Consider the following 21,125-nt stretch of genomic DNA (forward strand, 5'->3'; position numbering starts at 1 on the left):
GGGGGTGGGGAGTTCCCGGGGCGGGGGGGGGGGGGGGGGGGGGAGGGAAAGGCAGGACCGACCTTCCTCATAGCAGCAAAGGCAGGACCAAAGGTGGCTTTGACCTCCACACGGTCTCGGATCCAGGCTGGCAGCTTGCCCAGGATAGGTGGGCGGGCATACCGCTGATCCAGAAGCACTATGCTGGCAAAATCCTTCTGGTGCCTGATGGCCCTGCCTAGATGGGGACAGAGGTTGGGGCTCTTAGTTAAACCAGCCTCCCCCGCAGTACATTTCTGTCATGCCCCCTCCTTCCTCAGAAAGACAAGGAAAACCTCTCCTTCCTGTCACCCCATTCTCCCACCATGCATCCCAAGAGCCAGGAGCAGTCCCAGGCCTACCTATAGATTGGTTGACAGCCTTCATACACAGGTTCTCCACCAAAGCCTTCCCTGGTGGTGGCTGACCCGGGCCTCTGGGCTGGGGAGGGCAGAGCAGAGCACCTGTTAGCGTTTTCTTGCCCGCCCCCCCCGCTCAGTGTTCTGAGAAAATGGCACCGCTCGGCGTGGGAGCAAGGGCAGGCGTCGCGGGCACAAGGCCAGCAGCGGCTCTAAAAGAGACCGCAGAGCAGCTCCAGAGGTTAAGGGGGTGCGTCCCATCCCCTGGAGCGGACAAGAAACACTGGCACACATCGGGGCAGTGGGCAGGTCACAGCGGTGCGGCCCTGTTATCGCAGCCCCCGAGGCGACAGCAGCTTCTCCCCGGCCGCCTCCTCCCACCCTCTGGACACTGGAGGTACTCACTAGGGTCTGATCCAGATAGGCCATCTTCTCTTGCAGCTCTGGAGACTTGATGTTGGGGTAGGGCATGCCTACCATAACCACACACCTAGGTGGAGGGAACATGAGCCCATGGCATGTGGGCGGTCAGGCCCCCAGCGCGTTTGCCAAGGGCCAGGATGAAGGACCCAGGCCTCACCCTCACGTCATCAACAGCTACATCCAGCGCTCCTTCAGCCCCCTCAAGTTGTGCTTGCAGCCTCCGCCTCCCCCTCCCCACCTGGAGTAGGTGTGCTAAATCGAGAGACCCAGTGTAGACCACATGAATGGAGTCCTGACAAGATTATGCTCTGCCTAATTTCCACCTGGAACCTTTGGCCAAAAGGCCAAAGCTACCTCCCCACACAGCTGAGTGACCCAAGCAGTCAGCCGGGGGTGCAGACTCCGACGGCATCAGCTTATAGGCAGGGACCCAGCTGTTTTGTGGAGTGAGGGGTGATGAATAGCGGAGCCCGGGAGACGAGAGGCCCACAACTTACCGGCCGAGGTTGTCAGAGAAGTTAATACCTTCACTCATCTTTCCTCCAACCACAGAGAGGAGCAGAGCACCTGTCACTGTGCCTCCCGCCTGGCCACAGCACTGTGGGAAATACCAGCCCAGGTTGTGGAGCCAAAGCTTGGATGCCACACAAGATACTGGCAGCTGCCCCCTGTTCTCTGGACCCAAGGCCTCGGAGTTACTTCTCACCTTAATGCACCTGGAATACTCCATCAGCACCTGCTCCACCTGGTTTGCTCTCTTGGGTTCCTGAAATATCTGAAGGAAAACAGACAATGTCTCCCAGAAAAGGGTTTCAAATGCGTGGGTCCCAGCTCTGCTCTTGGCCTTTATGTTTTCCAGGTTGGGAACAGGAGAAGCCCCCAGAGTAAGGGATCTAGGGAAATTCTCCAAAGGTGATCAGGGGTTACAAGTGGTGGGGGTAAGGAACTAACAGAGGCCCAGACATGAGGCCTAACCTTCCGGTCTGACATGCATGAGAAATCCTAGCAGGAACTCTGGGTGCCACTGTCCTCACAAGTGGGAGTTCCAGCTGAGAGGTCACTCACCTTTTTCCTGACAGCCAGGCGGGCCAGCAGACCACTCTTATCCCAGTGGGCATAGACCTGGCGTTGGTACTCATAGGAGGGGAAGAAACAGACCACCCCTCCAGGGACCACAGTGCACAGGTTACACAGAATGCGACCGGTCTCATCCATCTAAGGAAGACAGAGAGCCCTCCCTGGAGCCATTCCTGAGGCCATATCCAAACAGTGCTTCCTGACTTTGGGACTCAAAACCAAGTATAGAGATCCAAGGGTGACTGCAGTCATGGGGGAGACCTGTGGCCCGGAGCGCCCCCCTCCCTATCACACACATCACGATGCTAAGTGCACCAGAGCTAAAACTTATTGCTGGCGTGCCGCCAAGGCCTCCCTGCTCTGACGCCCAGTGCCTAGTGGGCCACTGGGGACTAAGCACCATCTACACATCGGCCACTGAAAATCCCAGGTGCGCCTCTCGCGACAGGCCCCCAAGCCCTGCATCCCTGCCCAGGGCAGGGACCGATATAACCAAATGGCAAGAGAACCAAAGGAAACAAGCAGCTTTCTCATCAGGTTCATCCTGAAAGGACGCCTCGAGGTTCTAAGGAAACATATTTAACAGTCTTAAGGGGTGAGAAGAGGGGGAAGCTCAGACCTCCCCTGAGGAGCATCCAGATGGACACTCTCCAGCCTCTGCCGGCTCTGCGGTGGAAGACCCCAGCACTCATCTCCCCAACACCCGAACACTAAGCACTGGCCAGGGTGCCCAGCACCCCTGAAACCACTCTCCTGCCCCGGCAAAGGCTGTGGTAAGGCGAGCAGGCTGGCACTAACCATCTGCGGCAGCTCTCTCTTCTGGTACGTGAACTCCAGCTGCTGGCTGGAGGGCCCACTGCAGATGACAAGGGGTAAGATATTGTCTGGAGGGATCACGTGACCTGCAGAAACCAGGGGAGGGGCTGAAAGCGAGGTGCTGACGATTCTGTAAGGCATGGTCCGGAAAGAGCATTCCCCAACCCTGTCTTCCATGCCAGGAGGAGCAGTTCCCACTCTCGCCCACCCGCCTGCTTCCACAGCACACGTGGGCGGTACTCAGACCTCTCCACGGAGGCCAAGGACATGGTGCGGGAGCACAGAGAGACGTGAGCTCACGCGAGAGCTGACAAAGCATGGAGCTCCCACTTCATGGTCTCCTCAGCCCCTTGGGCCTGATAAGAGCACAGGGTCAAACTGTGACAACAAGGGGCTGGAGTGTGACGCGTGGCCCATTCCACCCTGGACAAGGATTCTCACCACAGGAAAACTCCACCACTCGCTCAGCTTCCACCCCAGCACAGGCCAGCAGCTGCTCCCGAAAGTCAGACACCTGCAGACCACAAGGCAGGGCTCTGTGATCCCCCAGGGGGCTGGGGGCTGCAGGCCTGAGCAGGCAGGGGGGCCTTGGCAGGGAGGGAGGGAGAGCGAGCCACACGTCGGGGAAGACAAAAGTCTGGGCTGGGAGGTGGGTAAGTGCATAAGAATAGAGAAAAAGAGGTAAAAGGTAAGGCAGATAACAAATTGGCAAAAAGAAAAAAAAATTAATGATACCCAGTGTTGGACAGTCTCAGTGAGACTGTGGGAATAGCAAAGGAAATCTGGTAAACTGGGCAAAGTGCTTCTCACCCCTGGCTATGCAACAAGATCACCTGTGGGAATTCAAGACAAAACCTGCACACCGAGGCCCCAGCCTCAACTACTGGAGAAGAACCTGTGCGGGGGAAGACATACGCGTTTGTGATTTTAAAGCGCTCCAGGGTTTTCACCTACTGAATTGGCAAAAATCCAAAAGTATGACCGCTCCGTGGAGAAAGAGGCGCTCACACACTGCTGGTGGGAGACAGAACTCCAGCTGGAGGGCAACTGGACAATAGTTAATAAGTTGCATGTATTTTTACTTTTCAGCCTGGCAGTTCCCCCTACCCAGGAGTGCCCCCTGAAGATACAGCTCCACGAGCCAACACATGCACAGGGACAATCCTGCGCAGTGATCTGTGAGCGCAAGACCGCCCTTCAGGAGGGCCCGGTGAATGCGCTCGCCGCACCCTCCCAACCATGGCGCCGCGGCCTTTGATGTAAGGAACAAGGAAAGGAGAAAAGTACATATATTTGCTTAGTTTTACAGAAAAATGCAATGAAACCGTGCAAGGAAAGACCAGCAGTCATAAAAATGACTGCCTCTGGGCACGGGGAGCAGCTTGGAGATGGACAGAAGTGGGACTTTCTGAAGGCATCTTTCCAGATGGTTTCGACTTCTGAACCATATACATGTTTACATATTTTAAAAACAAAATTAAGTCACAAATAAAAAAGCAAACTCTAAAACTGAAAACAGATGGCAACAAGAAAGCCTGTCTGTCACATTCACAAGAGAAGCACACAAAGAAAAGCCTGACTTCAAGTGACTTCATATCCTTAGTGACCATACATCCTTAGTAGGATATACTCTCAGGGCAAAAAATAAATGCAAAGAAATGAAATTTCAATCAGTAGTTTACTGTTAGAATAATATTGGTAGTATATGAAAGTATTTGAAGTATGCTGTGGGATAGAGCAAATAAGTAATAAGATACAGCAAATGTAATAAGAAACGAAACGTTCAGCTCAAGAGAAAAGAGATACAGTGTAAGGTCAAATAAATTCACTGATTTTCATTTAGAAATATCAATATGGACTCATGATTTCTTAAAACCATTCTCCCCGGTCTGTCTACAGAAGGCCTAGAAGCAATTACAATCCAGGAGCAGGACAAACACCCAGAACCAAGATGTGGTTTCCACACACCAATCCCCAAAGAAGCCAGGTTATCTTGGAGAAATGAAGGATTTCAGCTCTGGGGCAAAGAGTATAAAGTGACCTGGGACATTCTGCATTCTGTCATTCCAAAAAGCAAGAAAGCATCCCAAGGCTAATGGGGCCTCGTCAAGGACCAAGGGCAGCATGTAGGGGCTCTAAGGGGGCTGAGTCTGAGACACCTGAGCATCAAAAGCAGCAATGACTAGAAATGATTTTAACAGGTGAACAAAATCTACAAGTTTATACAAAAGAAAGAAAAATGGAAAATAAAACGACAGGGGTGGTTCTAGCAGCTGAGGAGAGGGACCAGAGTGCGTGAGCGCCGAGGAGCCTTCCACGGGCTCAGTCCTGTGCCAGGGGTACCTTTAGGACAGGACCACTGTGCACAGACATGGTTCTATGTGCCCCTGTGTTGCTTAAAACAGAGAAAAACTGGAAATCACCTGAATACCTAACAGAAGAGTAGTTCTACAAAACAGAATATATTCACGTAGTACAGCCAGAGCATGGTGGAATAAATGCGTCCGTACTTCCTGAAAAATGTTTATGGTATTTTGTTGCTGAGTGAAAAAACCAAATCGTAGCAACAGCATGTAGAGATAGAGATTTTTGTTTTTAAAATATGTATGTAGATTTGTAAAAATTATGCACACAAAGACTATAACGACATACACTAAAATAAATCTTTGCTGGTGGAATTATGATGTTTTTTCCTTTTGTTGGTCTCTGCTTTTTACAATGAAAGCATAATACTTTCCTACGTACGTGTGTGTGTCTATGAATTTACAGGAGAGGGAAAGTGGCATCTATGGTGGGTCTAAGAAAGGAACGGCGCTAAGGCACCGAATGGGGGCCTGCAATTCCAGAACAGCTGTCTTTGGGAGAAGTGAGGTCCTGCGGCTCCAGAAGCGCCAAATCCGCAGCAGTGCCCTTGCCCCCCCCTCGCCCAGGGCTAAAGGCCCAGGCATGAGACAGTACAGCAATGCCACCTGGTGGACGCTGCTCAGCCTGCTCAAGCTGACCCCTTTCTGGTCTGGGGGCCCACTGGACGGGAAGAGGCCTGACGGTGCAGCTTTCCCCTGTTGCTGTCCTGTCCCAACACCTGGGGTACAGGAGGCTGGCTCTGGTCCCCTTACCGGTTGCATGGTGCCCCCCGCGATGACCACGGCCCGGCATTCCTTCACCACCTGGGCAAAGTGCACAGCTGGATTCAGGAGCAAGAATTTGAGGCTACTCTGACTAAGACTTCCTGAAAAAAAAGACAGAGGCAGCTCCATGGGGCAGGAGGCGGGCTGCAGGCCCAACAAAGACTTCCGTGAGTCTAAGGCAGAGGGGAGCTCAGCTGTGGCTATGTAGGAGCCACGAGAGATACCACTTTCCTTTTTGATTAGATCCCGCTTAATCTCCAGGACAACCCTGAAGTAGACAGCACTATCCTCTCCCTTTGCACATTTATCTTCAGAGAGATAAAGAAACACAGCTTGGAGGTGATGGAATCAAGACTCAAACCAGAACCCACCTACCCGTCTCTCGCAGCCTGGCCCAAGATGCCCCACCGTGCTACCGCCTCACACCCCTCCTCACCACACTTCCACGGCCACCACCCCACCAGGCCACAGGGACCAGTCAGCACCACCCGGTTTCCTGATCCAGTCTTTCCAGGCTCTGGCTTCGCAGCGCCACGCCCGCTCCTTGGGCTTACCTTGGCGGCTCAGGATGACCCTGCCATCCTGGTTGGCAGTGGTGAGGGCTGCTAGGAAGGATTCGATGTGCATCAGCGGGGAAGCCGGCCGTGGCATCCTGGCCTCGCCCTCTTCCACAGGGGTCACAGAGGCTGCACAGAGCAGAAGGAAGAGGCTCTGGGACCCCAGAGGCGGCAGGGCCCCCTGCAGCGAGGCTAAAGCCATTCTCCCAGGGAGTGGAGTCCAGGCGTGAGGCACGGACGTTCCCATCCCCCGCCTGCAGCCCCGTCTCCAGCCTCCTGACTCACTCTGGGTCACTGTGGGCTGCAGGCTCTGCAGGAAGTGCTGGAACCCAGCCAGTGTGGGGTGCTCCCTGGAGGGTGCGAGGACTGTGCCGTACCTTTCTGTGAAGCCAAAGAGCTGGGACGGGGTAAGAGAGTGCAGGGAGGAATGAGGGTGCAGCAGTGGGAGCCCCAGCTGGAGGGAGGTTCTGCCGCACCCCAGACAGCCCACAACTCCCCGCCCCCCCCCTGCCCCCGCCAAGCCTCTGGGAGCCCCACGCCCCCCAGCAAGCAGCACTACAGGAAGAAGAAGGGAGCAGAGGTGACCTGAGTGTCTGAAAGGCCGTGGGGCAGCACTGGGGTGCCGCAGAGCCCGGCCAGACCCAGGAAGGGGAGGGCGCACCTTTCTGCTGACCATGCTCCTCTCACAGTAGCGCCGCACCTGCAAAAGCAAACCCGCTGCAGGCGCCGGCAACAACTAGCTGGAAGACAGAAACCGCCACCTTCCCGAACCCCAGGGAGCAGGACTCCCTGCCACCTCCGGAGGAGCCCACGGCCTCCTTGTGGCCAGGCGTGTCACCCTGCTGAGGTCACGCCTCTCCTGCTGCCCCCACACACAACGCAGTGCTCTCCCACGAGAGCAAGCCTCATGCGTGCGGTCCCCTCACAAACGTGTGTGCACGGCTCCGACCCTCTCTAAAGGTACTGGTGACAGGTCCCCTCCGTTCTCCTTCAAAAGCTGAATCTTGAAAGATCAAGAGTCAAAAAAAACCTCTAGGAGCTAAGGCACGAGGAGGTACAGCCTGGGGCTTGTTGGGGGACGTCGGGTGTGTACACTATGCGCGGCCTGGGAGGGAGACAGGGAGTTGAAGCCTCTGAAGATTTCTAAAGAGAGCGCGATCTTTCAGTGGAGCTCCACTCGCCTATAGTGTAGGAAAGACATCAGAAGGCAGAGGGAGTGAAATCAGGGAGAGCAGGGAGAAGGCAAGAGGAGAAGAGCCTGTCCTGACGTAGCAGCCACGGGAATGGAAAGGCCACGGAAGTTCAAGAGCTATTTCCGGCTCTGGGGCCCGGCAACTGTTTGGATGTGGGACCCAAAGGGAGAAGAAAGGAATCAAAAGGCCTTAGATTGCCAGCCCGTCTGATGGGGTCATGGCAGTGACAGGACCAAAATGGGTAAGTTGGGGAGGTATGAAGACAAATGGGAAGGCAGGAGGGAGAGCGAGCAGGATCAGGAGTCCAGGCCGGGGGGCTCACACGCCAGGCACCATCTGCTCATTTGTGTGCGGCCTGTGCCTGTCCCTCCTGGGGTGACCTCTCCCAGCCTTGGGTCCCTCTGCTTTTGAACAGTGATGGTACCTCCTACCCTGGAGTCACAGAACCTGTTGCGTTGCCTTGAACGCAGTAAGTGCTCTGTATTATTAGTACTTTAGAATCCCTGAGTCGTGAGTCGAGCGAAGGCGGCAGTAGCCTGCAGTGAGCCCGGAGCGAGCTACCACAGGAGGCTGCACTCAAGCCCAAGGCCGGAGTGGGAGGAGGCGAGGGAGTTCTCAGCCACCTCAGCCCAATAGCAGGATCACGCTCCTGAAGTTAACCTCCTGCTCGGACTAGAAGCCCAGGGCAAAGACTATGCCGGAAGAAAGATGGAACAAGGCAAAGGACCTGGGAATTTCTATTTGTGCTTATTTGGGACAATGAAAAGAATCTTTTCTCACCAATCCCTAGGACCCTTCAACCCTGGATTGAAGATTATTTTTTTCTTGCTGATGCAATGCTTTAAGGGTTAAGTAATTAGAAACATTTATGCTATAGATCCTCAGACTTCTAGACTGCTTAAGGACAGAAGAAATTTACTTTCTATTCCTCTGTCTTCACAGTGTTCTGCTCACAGGTGGTAATACAGATAAGAAAATTGGATGTGCAGACACAAAAAGGTGAAAATCTCTACCTTGAACAGGTTGATGTTGTCGATCTGGCTCTCAAAGAGGAAGTCATTAATGGTCTTCAGCTCTGTCCCTAGGGGTAAACAAAGGGCCTTGGAATCCTTACTCTGAAGACCACGGTCCCTGAGGTGAGCTCAGAACCGGCTCAGAGCAGCTCTGGGCCTCTGAAGGCAGTCCTCTTACCTGTCTCCGAAAGGCTCTGTGTGTTGGGATTTTGCTTAATGTTCCCTAAAACAGAGTTCAAGCAGGTCAGGATGGTGCCTCTCTGACCCCCCGCTTCTCACACTGAACACTGTACTCCTCAAATAAGAGCATGCATATTTGAACGGATTTTTTGCCATTTATAAGCACCCAAAAAACCCACTGAGGACAGGAGGCTCTAGGGAGCCTCAAAATCTGACCGTTTACACATGGGGCCCAAAGCCTTGTGGATTTCATTCTTTTCACACCTCCTCCAAGGAGGCTGGGACCAAGTGACCACCCTACTTTATGCAGCCGCAGGAGACGCCCAGGGCACGAAGGAGAGATGGAAGGGAAGAGCACCAGCATTTGACAAAATCCCTCCTGCAAGATGCTCCCCTGGCTTCCTAGAACTTCAGCATGTATGTAAGCCTTCAGGTGGACAGCCATGCAGCAAAGGAAAGGGTAGGTGACAGAGAATTATGGGACTCAGAGCCACTAGAGTCCCCCCTACTAGGTTCATGAAGCAGAAGCAGGTCACATCCCTGCTCTGAGCTCTAGTTTACTCATCTGTCAAAGAGGGTGAGTGTCCTGCTCTCCTCAGAGGCGCGCTCCAAAGTGACTCCACACAGTCCTGTTACACTACGCTGTTATTACTACCTGGGGAGTAGGGTATGGCAAAATAAAAAGGACTCAGAACAAGGAGAAATAAACCAGGAATCTAAAAAGGGATCTAAGGTCAGACAATTCAATGTCTGAAGGTATAAGAAATAAGAATCTTCTCCATCAGTGGCCAAGACAATTCTTGAGGACGCAGAAAACCCAGGTGTCCTGACTGGCATCCAGGGAATGGACCACAGCAAGCTTAGCAGGCCAGGGGTTAGGGTGGGCATGGTGCTCCTTACCACCCAACACAGTCACAAACTTCTCCAACAGATACAGGATCTGTTTGATGTACATCAAGTTCTTGGCCTTCAGACGCTTCCTGAGGAGACACCAATGGACATCAAGTGGTAGTACTCCACAAGCAACTTCCCTTCCAAGTGCTTCAAGCTGATGCCTTTCCATCTAGTGTCTTTCAAAGCAGGCCATGAGTGATAAATATGCCCCCAGAAAAGGCGGCTTGCCATGGCCCTAGCCAGCTATTGTGTCCCGAGCATCCTCTGCTCGTGTGGGGTACACACCACGATGAACAAGAGGGGAACAGCATGCTGGCCTCCCTGGCACTGGGCCTGGGCCAGAGATGGAGACCCCAGGGCTTTCAGAAACTGAGCAGGATTTTCCCTTTCCCCTCAGGAGACAGCGTCTTACCCATATCGTTCCATATACTGAAGCAACTGGGAATGGGCCTGGCAGAGCTGGAGAGAACAGAGAATGGGCGTGAGGGCAGCCCAGGCTCTGGGCAAGCAGCTGAGAGCTGTGCGAATGACATCTCAGATTATGCCTAGAAAATGCCAGCCAGGCCACATGGGAAGCAGGTGAAGAGAGTAGGCCTGGGTACAGACAAAAGGCCTTGAGGCTGCTGGGAGCTGAGAGGCGAAGGAAGGGGGATTCTGCTGCAGTATCCACTTTGGGTCAGGGAAAAAAGCAAGAGGCTGAATCTCTCAGGTAATGAATCTCCCTACTAATTTTTACTGGGTTGGGCAAAGATGTGTTTTAGACTAAGCAGAGAGGTGGTTCAAGGTAGCCATTACACCCTGGCCTAAGGTCAACACAGGCAGTAGAAGTGATGGGGGCACCTGGGTGGCTCAGTCTGTTGAGCGTCTGCCTTCGGCTCAGGTCATGATCCCAGGGTCCTGGGACTGAGCCCCGCCTCGGGCTCCCTGCTCAGCGGGGAGTCTGCTTCTCCCTCTCCCTCTGCCCCTCCCCCTTCTCATGTGCACACAGGCACTCTCTAAAATAATAAAATCTTTAAAAAAAAAAAGTTGTGGGATGCCATGTGGGCCTCAGGGTCAGAAACCAGTGGTCAAGTCCCAGCTCCACATTCATGAACTGTATGACTTTCAGCACATTGCTTAAATGCCCCCTGAATCTCAGAGTTCTCAGTGTTAACTAGGAACACCAGCCCACCTGGAGGCAGTGTGAAAAGTCATGATACCGCCCATGGTGCATGGCACAGAAGAGGTAATCAATCCATTGTGGCTCTCAGAAACCCTGAGCATCCCTCAAAGCAAGGCTAACGACATCGAACTACGTGAGGACCCCTGCTTCCTTCACTTCTCTGACCTAGAGAGAACTAGGTATTAGCATCCTGTGCTGGAGGGACTCAGGATGACTGACTTATGACAGTGAGGAGCAAGGAAATGAGCCACCTCGCCTGAGTTGGGTCCCCCTAGTTCTACAACCTGCTGGAAAGCCAGTCAGCCCCCGGATGAGGCCACTGCCTTGACTCAGGGCACCCTCTCCCAAGCCATTGCCAGACCAATTCCAGGGCTTAGAGAAATGATCCACATCCCTCCACATCCCTCTGCCCCACGACAGGCCCTGGCCCAAGAAAGGACAGCCCAACCCACCTGGGAACCGCTGACCTCCGCACTGTGGATGCCCGTGATGGTGTCAATCAGGTTGTGCGCCTCGTCGATGAGCACCACCTGGCCCTGCAGCCGGATGCCCGCGGCCTGGCGGGTGGCCGCGTGCAGCAGCATCTGGTAGGGCAGCACCACGAGCTGGGGGGAGGGGCAGCCGCCTGAGCAGTTGGGAGGGGGGGCTCCCTGCTCCGGCAGGTGTGCCCCACCTACTCTAAGTGCCTGGTGTGAACAGTTTTTAGTTCCCAGCCAGGATGTGCGCAGGGACAGCTATAGCACGGTACTGTGCTTTTAGCAACAGACCCTTGCCTCAAGTTTTCTGTGGAACATCAAATACGAAACAGATAAAACCGGAGCCAGTCTCTGACCGAACCAAGAGTGGGGGTGGGGAGAAGGGAGCAGAGAGGAGTGTGGAACTCAGCCTCATCCGTACCCCTGAGGTCGCCCCCGAGGCACCCGAGGTTCCTCAAAACACAGTGAACACCCCTGGTGTACTAGAAGGTAGCCCTGCGTTCTGGTCCTAGAGCTGCCGCTTCCCAGCTGTGTGACTCCGGGAAAGTCACTTAACCTTTCTGAGCCTCAGTTTTTTCGTGGGCAAAACTCTATCTGAGATGATTTTACTGGCTTTTTCTAGAGGCAACAAAAATAAATGCATTCTATAAATTTTTAGGTGCTACTTGTGAGGATGATTTTCCAGTTAAAAGAATACTGATAAAGTGAAACTCCAGAAAACTGGAAACTTAAGGCCCAGCTTTAATCCTGGCTCCATTATCCACCTGCTGTGAGAAAACAGATAAATTGTTTAGCCATTCTGGGCCTGTGTCCTCATGTGTATGTATGAATAATACCTGCCTTTGCTTTTTCAGTGGATACTACAAAGCAAAAATGAGGCAACAAGTGTCTCAAAAAGTTAAGATCATGAAAACCTCAGGACATCTTACCATATCTACACACAGGTATCTATGGCACTGATCAGGCGACGTGGCAGACAGACCCCAGGAAGGGCATGCAACAACGGTGGGGGCTGGGAAGGTTCTGGAATTTCCCTCGAGCACCCATGCAACACAGTTCAGGGCAGTATACTAACAAGCATTTAACTGCTGTGTAAAATCATTACTAACATTGTTCCCTGAATCTCTGAAAACCTACCTCATCTTTTCCTGCTTATATGGAATTCTCCACAAATGAAACCCTATTTCCAAAAGTCACTGGAATTAAGCAATAGCAAGAAGACAGTAAAATCATACCAAATAACAATATTTTTGATCTGTCAAATGGGCAGTTTTTCTCTGTGTGTAAAGATGAGACTCAACATGGCAAGTCTAGAGAAGACAGTCTTCTCCCACACTGGCAGGTAGGTGCCTACATCAGGACAGTTCGTCTGAAAGGCCATTTGGAAACACATTTCTGTTCCTCAGCACCCTGACTGCATCCTCTCAGCTTCCCGCGGCCCCGCGCCCCCGGACTCCGGTTTCTCTAGGACTGCACACCCCTTCCCAGTTCTTATGTGCTGTCCCCAGTAAGGCCATCTGTTCCTACAACCCAGAGCCACAGGGGACCGGGGGCCGCCCCCACCCCCACACACTAGGACAGAGGGGGTGACAGGTCACCAGGGTGCTGTGCGTAAGTCAGTCCAACCACAGCCAGGGACATCCTCCCGAATTAAGAGGAATGAGGAAATCCCTCGTGGCTGAGGCCACAGTTAGAGCCAAGAGTTACTGCCCAACCCTCCAGGGTCTTTACCTGGGCTGCTGGAATGGCAGACCGGCTCCCATAATAGGGACAGGCCCGAGCCTCCTTCCCCAGGGTCACCAGCTGCTCAATGTCCTTCACCCCCACCAGGACCTGGTCTCGGAGGAGCTGCAGCTGCTCGTAGCCATAGAAGGGGCAGGTGGCCCGGCGCTCCTGCCTTCTCCTCTTGGGCTTCTCCTCCTCAGCTCTGCTCTTCTCTGAGGGGGCAAAGGCACAAGGAATGAGGCCTGTCCACGCGGTGGCAGTGGGTCCATAATGTCAAGACCCAATTCCATGGGGTGGGGTCTAATAAACCCTTCCCGGTACTGCTTAGGATGGTCTCACCATTCTGGCATTTAACTTTGTGTTCTCTAGAAAAAGCCAGGAAAATCATCTCAGAGCCAGGGTTCTGGACTAGACACTGACCCAAAAAGCAAAACGCCTTTTCCCAAGGAGACGATCTTAAGGAAGGACCCAGCTGCCTGCTCTGCCCTCACTGCCGCTTAAGACACTATCTCCCAGGTCCCTGGTCCGCTTCCGGCCTGCTTCCCACCCCTTCTCAGCACTGCCCAAGGCTACACGACCGTCCCAGAGGCTCTCTGCACAGCTCCAGGCGCTGGGGGCTACCGTGTTTGCTTCTCTGCATCTCCATGCAGCGGTCATTGATGAGCTGCGCAGAACCCAGGGTTTTCACATCTTCGTTTATACAAAGATTCTAGAAGACAGAAGACAAAGAGAGAGTCACAGCGATGGCTACACAATATACAGCAACCCTCCGGGGCCTGCCCAGCCCTGCCAAGAACCAGAAGAGGCCAGTCCTCCCATCGCATGGCCTGCCCTGGATCCACCATCCTTCCACGCCTGGAAGAGGAAGACAAAGGCCCAGAAGAGGGAGCAGGATGGCACCCAGGCCAAGACGCAATGCCTCTGCATACCTGCCGAGAGCCGAGGGAGACAAGCCGGGTGTCCTTGCCAAAGGGGCTCCTCTGTACCTCGTGCACAAACTGAGCCAGCTGGGAGTGTGTCCGACTGCAGTAGTAAATCTGCTCCGAGGAGAAGCGTGGGATTTCAAAGAGGAGACTACAACATCTCCATTCTCTGCACATCAAGGAACACATGGCCTAGTAGGCTGAGGGACTGGGGAGAGTGGCCACAAATACACACACCTAAAGCAACGGGACTCCGTCCCACAGCAGATCTCAGCTAATGCAGGGCCCAGGCAGTCCCCACCTCCCCCTCAGCTCCAGAAGTTTACAAGAACACCCACAACATGGAGCTCCTCCCATCAGTCCTGCTCAGCCGAGAATCCAGCCACTTCACAGGGCTTGGTCATCTTAGGACAGGCTGCCTCCCTGTGCTGAGGCTCCCAAATGGGAAAGATTAGATTTTGGGGAGCATGTCCGGGGTGGGCTGTCCACACACACCGCCCAAAGGACTTGGGGGGCCAGGCTCGCAGTAGGGCAGAGGGAGCTGAGCTGTGTTCTATGCTCCTGAGATTGAGAAGAGCAAGAAGAGGAAAAGAGACATAGGGGGAAAATATCTTTCAGCAGAGAATACAAGTGTCTTACACGAATAAACCAAATGTTTTTAAACATGACAGGTGTCAGAACCCTTCGTACCTCAAAGCGCTCCGTGCCAATGAAAACACAAACAAGAGAAGAGGGAGCCAAAGGGCAGGGTGCTCTTGCTCAGGCCTGCCCTCACCCCCCACCACCCCCAGAAACAGACACCACCAGTCCATGGGCCTGCCAAGTGAGCCCCTCAACACCGAGGTCTGGGGAAGAGTCATGAGGCTGGAGGTTCTTTGTTGATGACAGAGTGAGAAGCAGCCAGGGAGGGGACACAGAGCCCTGGACTCAGGACCAATCCCAGAATACCCAGGACACAATGTCTCACCTTAGTTACATGTTCTTCCTCTGGGTCATCCTCATCCTCGTCCACTCTGAGAGAGAAAATAACACGGAAACTCAGAGAACTCAGTCAACTAAAAACACACTTACTGAGCATCTACTGAGTGCCAGCAACTAGCCCTGGACCTAAACCAGCAAGATGCAGTTCCTGTCATCGGAGGCCAGCACAGCTGAGGCTGGAGCGCTGAGCCAGAGGGAGACAGACACATTCCAGCAACAAAGTTCCACCAAAACAAGGGCTTGTTTGCTTGCTCACTTGGTCAGAGAGACGTGCCGGGCTAACACCTCAACAGGTTGACACAAACTCAACAGGATCTAGATAAGAAGCTGGATGTGTGAAGAAATGAAGAGGAAAAATTTTATATTCAGAACTGGTTGGGGCGCCTAGGTGGCTCAGATGGTTAAGCGTCTGTCTTCGGCTCAGGTCATGATCTCAGGGTCCTGGGACTGAGCCCCACCTCGGGCTCCCTGCTCAGCGGGGAGTTTGCTTCTCCCTCTCCCTCTGCCACTCCCCCTGCTTGTGTTCACTCACTCTCGCTGTCAAATAAATACATAAAAGCTTTAAAAAAAAAAAAGAAAAAAAAGGAATTGGTTGTGTTCTAAGAGAGGCTCCTGTCTCTCGAAATGCCAAGACATGGAAGCTGTAGAAGTTAATCTGCAGGATTAATGGCTCAGGCCCAGGCCCTGAGTAGCATTTTGTTTCTCTAATGGTCACAAACTCCACTCAAGTTCTTTCTCTTGTCCCCAGGGGGGCTCTCGAGAAGTACAAGAGCAGGCAAGTAACCCTGGAGGCAGCTGGCAAAGGGTTTACGGAACACTCACTGCTCCTACCTCCCCGAGGTGGGATGCATAAAGAGGTCTGGCCATCTCAGCCCTGGCAGGGTCAGAAGTTTTGGTTCTAATCCAGGTCCTGAAATCTGCGCTTAAGGGCAGGCCTCTAGCACCAACAAAGAAAAGCCCAGGGCCAGATGATTTCACTGGCGAATTCTACCAAATATTTAAAGAAATGATGCCAACCCTTCTCCAACTCTTCCAAAAAACTGAAGAGGAGAAACACTCCCAAACTCATTTTACGGGACCAGCATCAGTCCAATACCAAAGCCAGATAACGACACTACAAAGAAAGGAAACTACAAGCTAATATATATGCCCAATAAATATAGATGCAAATGTTCTCAACAAAATATTAACAAACTGAATTCAACAGCACATTAAAAGGATCATGCCCCATGATCAAGTGGGATTCCTGCCTGAAATACAAGGATGGCTCAACATATGCAAATCAGTAAATGTGATACATCAATCACAGAATGATAGATAAAAGTCATATGATCATCTCAGTAACACAGAAACAACAAATGACAAAATCCAACACCTGTTCATGATAAAAACTCTTGACGTATGAAGTACAGAAAGAACGTACCTCAACAGAACAAAGGCCATCTGTGACAAGCCCACAGCTAACGTCATACTCAGCAGTGAAAGCTTTTCCACTAGGACTAAGACAAAGGTGCTCACTTTTACCTCTTCTCTGCAACACAGTGGAAGTCCTATCCAGGCCAATCAGGCAAGAAAAAGGAAGAAAAAGCATCCAAACGGGAAAGAAAGGAGTAAAACTACCTGTTATCAAGTGATATGATTATACATAGGAAAAGCCTGAAGACAGCACCAAAAAACTGTTAGGACTAACAAATTCAGTGAAGTTGCAGGATACAAAATCAACACACAAAAGTCAATTTCGTTTCTGCATACTAACAATGAACTATCTGAGAAAGAAATAAAGAAAACAGTCTAATTTACAATGGCATCAAAAACAGTAAAATACTTAGGAGGTACAGACTTACACATTCAGAACTACAAGACTGATGAAAGAACCTGAGAAGACACAGACGACAGAATGTCCCATGTTTGCAGGTCAGAAGAATTCATGTTCCTAAAATGTCCACTCTACTGAAATCCATTTACAGATTCAGTGCAATCCTGTATCAAGAGTCCCACAATATTTTTAACAGGTATAGAAAAAAAAAAAAATCCCAAAAATCATATGGAGCCACAAAAGACCCCAAACAGCCAAAGCAATCTTGAGAAAGAACAACAAAGCTGGAGGCATCAACGTTCTGATTTTAAACAGTATGATAATCAAAAGAGTACAGTACTGGCATAAAAGCAGAGTAATCAAAGCAGGATGGTACTGGCATTAAAACAGACATATAAGACCAACGGAACAGAACAGAACCCAGAAATAAGCCCATGCGTATACAGTAAAGTAGTATTTGACAAGGGAGCCAAGAATACTCAATGAGGAAAGACAGTCTCTCCAATATGGTGCTGGAGAAACTGAACAGTCACATGAAAAAGAATGAAACTCAATCCCCATCCTACACCACTCACAAAAACTAACTCAAAATGGATTAAAGACTTAAATGTAAGACCTAAAATCATAAAACTCCTAGAAGAAAACATAGGGAAAAAGCTTTATGACATTGGTCTTCACAGTGATTTTTTCAATATGACACCAAAAGTACAAGCAAAACAAAAATAAGCAAGTGGGACTATGACAAACTAAAAAGCTTTTGCACAGCAAAAGAAACAATCAACAAAATGGAACAGGAACCAAAAAATGGGAGAAAATATTTGCAAACCACCTATCTGATGATAAGGGGCTTACAACCAAAATATGCAAGGAACTCCTACAACTCAACAGCAAAAAAGCAAATAATCCAATTAAAAATGGGCAGAAGAACTGAATAGACATTTTTTCAAAGTCATACAAATGGTCAACAGGTACATGAAAAGATGCTCAACATCACTGATCCCCCAAGGAAATGCAAATCAAAACCGCAATGAGCCATCACCTCACACCTGTTAGAATGGCTACAATCAAAAAGATAAGTGTTGGCAAGGGGCGCCTAGGTGGCTCAGTTGGTTAAGTGGCTACCTTCCACTCAGGTCCTTCCGCTCAGGTCGTGATCTCAGTTTCCTGAGATGGAGCCCCATGTCGGGCTCCCTGCTCAGTGGGGAGCCTGCTTCTCCCTCCGCCACCCGCCCCATGCACACAGGCGCACAAACACACACTTGCGCACTCTCTTTCTCAAATAAATAAATCTTAAAATATATATATATATATATATATATATATATAAGTGTTGGCAAGACTGTGGAGAAAAGGGAACCCTGTGCCCTGTAGGCAGGAACGTAAATTGGTGCGGCCACTCTGGAAAAAAGCATGGATGTTCCTCAAAAATTAAAAGTATTAAGTAGCATATGATCCAGCAAGCCCACATCTGGGTATATACCCAAAGGAAACGCAATCCATATCTCAAGGAGATCCCTGCACCTTCCTGTTCACGGCAGCAACTAATGAAAACAACCAAAGTATCCACAGATAGATGAATGGATAAAGAACGAGTCACACACACACACACACACACACACAGCGTAAAATAGCCATAAAAAGGAAGGCAATTCTGCCATTTGTGACAATACAGATGAACCTTGAGGGCATTATGGTAAGTGATGTAAGTCAAAGGACAAATTTTGTGTCATCTCGTGTGGAATCTAAAAAAACCAAACTCCTAGAAACAGAGAGTAGATTGCTAGGGGCTGAGGAGTGGGGTGAAGGTAGTCAAATGGTATAGATCTTTTGAAAATAAATAAGTGACTATCGTTAACACTACATTGTGTATTTGAGAAGTGCCAAGAGAGCACATTTTCAAAGAAATGTTACATACGTGAGGTGATGGTTCTGTTAAGTAACCTCATCATAGTGATCATTTTGCAATACATTCGCATATCAGACCATCATGGCACGCATCTTAAACTCACACAATGTTATATCCCTATTATATCTAGAATAAAGCTGAGGGGAAAAGAAAGAAGTCAGGGCAGCCGGGACACTGAGCGTCTGCGGCGAGGTTAGTGCACGGCAGACAGACTGTGAAGGTTTTCTCCATCACCAGTCAACGGAAGGTTTGAGACCCTGGAGTTACTCTCTACACACATGGTCACCACAGTGTCAATGACAACATGGGACACATGGGACCTGGAGTCACCTTTAGAGGAGCAGGAAACACCCCTTCCAAGCTGAGAGCCCAAGAGGAATGACCTCTAGAGGCACTCATGCCTTGGGGAGAGCCATTGATGTCAAAATGACCTTAATGCCCTTCCTAATGCCCAAATCAGGTCACTCCCTTGCCTGCAACGACCCACAGCCCCGCGACATGGAGAGAGATACCCAGACCCCTCAGTGGAACTCTGAGGTCCACACAAACTGACAGCTGCCTCTTCTTTGCCTCTCTTCCTCGTTCGCTCTTAGCCCCTAGGCCTTCTCTGTGTCCCTCAAACCCACCAAACCTGCTCCCCTTTCCAGACCAGGGCACCAGCAGGCCTCTGACTAGACCTCTCCTCCCAGGTCTTCCCATGGCTCTTTCTCACCCTTCACCACCTCCTCAGAGGCCTCTCCTGGCTTCACCTAGAGATGCAACCCCACACTCTACCCGCTGCACCCGGTTTTATTTTCCTCCTGAGCAAATGCGCTCATTTCACGCAGTTACCATCTGTGTGTTTGTCCCACCACCCCCCGCCCCCAACCACATGCAAGCTCTCCATGGGCAGGGGGCATATCCAGCGTACTTGGCATCTGGAACCACGCCACACCTAGAGCAGACCCTCAAAGGTCATCTGTGCAACTAAAGCGTGCATGAAAAAGGAGGCTCCCACGAGGGGAAGCATGACCTCTGAAAAGCCTCACTGTCATCTTCAGGGTCTTCTACTCCACCCAGCAGCTTACTGCTCACAAATCAGAAACCCAGACAGAAACCAGAGAGTGGAAAGAGCAACTCAGGCTAAGGATACGTTGATGGTTTAGGTCCTAAAGCTCCCACGGTGTAGTCCGGGGGCGAAGAGCACGTGACTAGAGCCGGCCCGGCTGGGTGCAGTCCCTACCCCTCCGCCTCCTAGCCCTGTGGCCTCGGCTAAGGCGCAGCCCCTTGCCGGCCGTGACGGGGAGACACAAACCTTGCGAGGCTCCCAGAGTTCATGCACACGAAGCCAGTGCTGGCACAGGGCAGGGCTGGCCACCACCGTCACCACCAGTGACACACGCTCAGGAGAAGCCTGGCTGAGAGCGGGGGCAGGTGGCTGGCATTCCATCCCTTCAGATGCCTTGTGAGGGACAAAGCAGCCTGCCTCTGGGCACAGGAGCTGCTCCCGTGGGAGCCCCCGTGTCGACGAAGGCAGGGGCGGCGGGTGAAGGAGAAGCGCCATCTTACCCACTAGCTGCTCCCTTCTCCTCGTCGCTCTCATACTCGGCGAGGACCAGGTCCTCCTCCCCAGCCGGCTGCTCCCACGGCTCGGCCCCTGCTCCTGCCGCTAGCGCCTCCCTGCTGAGGCGGAGGACACGCTCCATTTCTTCTTCCTCTTGTCTCTGTGTAGGAGCACCCCAAGTGGGAAAGAGAAAGAAATCTCAGTCCCGGCACTCCCGCCCCCCGCCCGAGTTTGCCTCCGAGTGGCTACCACGGAGGACAAGGCAACGCCATTACCACGGGCCTCGCTCTCCTACCGGTGTCCGTACCCCCGGTATCAGTACCTCAGCTCAAGCTGCAGCTACTGGGCGATGAGAACTTAGCCGGCGGGGGGCAGGGCCAGCAGACTGAGGTCCTGGCCACTCCCCCACAGGAGCGACACCGGAAGGCCCCGCGCACCACCCCTGCCCCCCCAGCAGAGGACGCTCACCATGCGCTTGGCTGCATACTTGAGCTGTGCATTGTGCCGGATCTGCTGCAGCTGTTCCTCTCGCTTCTTCCTCCTGACCTGCTCCTCCTAGAGGGTGGACAAGCCAGAAAGGAAACTCCTGCCGAAGTCCCCAACCATGCCCTTCTTGAAGAGTCTGGGGCTCAGCCCAGGGCCTCCATACACGGGGCGGGGCGGTTCTTCCGGGGACTGCAGCATCCCTGACCCTCAGTGTGGGAGGTCTGCACACTCCCTCCCACAGCCACACACTCTCAATCCAATTCATTCCCTTAATGGAGTTTGCAGCCACTGAACCGCGTTGCCAATGGCAACGGTGAGGTTCCTTTCCCAGGTAGGTAACGAATGGAACCGTCCACCCCCGTCCACCCCGTCTAGAGAAGGCCTGTTGACGTCAGCTTTAAAAAGACAGCACGGGCGCAGTACCACAGGCTCAAGAAGGCACCGCAAAG

At 52.1% G+C, this 21,125-nt stretch overlaps 1 protein-coding gene across 4 annotated transcripts in view; it reads right to left on the minus strand.

Moving 5' to 3' along the window:
- DDX11 (DEAD/H-box helicase 11) overlaps window positions 1–21,125 on the minus strand; it is a 33,029-nt gene that overhangs the window by 1,053 nt on the left and 10,851 nt on the right. For 3 of the 4 annotated variants that reach the window (XM_032390808.1, XM_032390810.1, XM_032390809.1), the window contains exons 5-27: window positions 20,659–20,745; window positions 20,196–20,350; window positions 14,912–14,957; window positions 13,951–14,058; window positions 13,643–13,730; window positions 13,028–13,233; window positions 11,273–11,425; window positions 10,071–10,117; window positions 9,665–9,744; window positions 8,763–8,807; window positions 8,585–8,652; window positions 7,040–7,078; window positions 6,664–6,775; window positions 6,376–6,507; window positions 5,810–5,922; window positions 3,135–3,207; window positions 2,676–2,779; window positions 1,866–2,015; window positions 1,507–1,575; window positions 1,298–1,398; window positions 783–867; window positions 381–459; window positions 63–217 (exon numbers count right to left, since the gene is read on the minus strand). In XM_032390808.1, coding sequence (XP_032246699.1) covers window positions 63–217; window positions 381–459; window positions 783–867; window positions 1,298–1,398; window positions 1,507–1,575; window positions 1,866–2,015; window positions 2,676–2,779; window positions 3,135–3,207; window positions 5,810–5,922; window positions 6,376–6,507; window positions 6,664–6,775; window positions 7,040–7,078; window positions 8,585–8,652; window positions 8,763–8,807; window positions 9,665–9,744; window positions 10,071–10,117; window positions 11,273–11,425; window positions 13,028–13,233; window positions 13,643–13,730; window positions 13,951–14,058; window positions 14,912–14,957; window positions 20,196–20,350; window positions 20,659–20,745 — 2,295 coding nt within the window. The remainder of the gene's footprint in view (window positions 1–62; window positions 218–380; window positions 460–782; window positions 868–1,297; window positions 1,399–1,506; window positions 1,576–1,865; window positions 2,016–2,675; window positions 2,780–3,134; window positions 3,208–5,809; window positions 5,923–6,375; window positions 6,508–6,663; window positions 6,776–7,039; window positions 7,079–8,584; window positions 8,653–8,762; window positions 8,808–9,664; window positions 9,745–10,070; window positions 10,118–11,272; window positions 11,426–13,027; window positions 13,234–13,642; window positions 13,731–13,950; window positions 14,059–14,911; window positions 14,958–20,195; window positions 20,351–20,658; window positions 20,746–21,125) is intronic. The other variant, XM_032390811.1, reaches the window with a different exon arrangement.

The sequence above is a fragment of the Phoca vitulina genome, unplaced genomic scaffold, assembly GCF_004348235.1.
Source record: "Phoca vitulina isolate PV1807 unplaced genomic scaffold, GSC_HSeal_1.0 scaffold59, whole genome shotgun sequence".
Classification (NCBI taxonomy): Eukaryota; Metazoa; Chordata; class Mammalia; order Carnivora; family Phocidae; genus Phoca; species Phoca vitulina.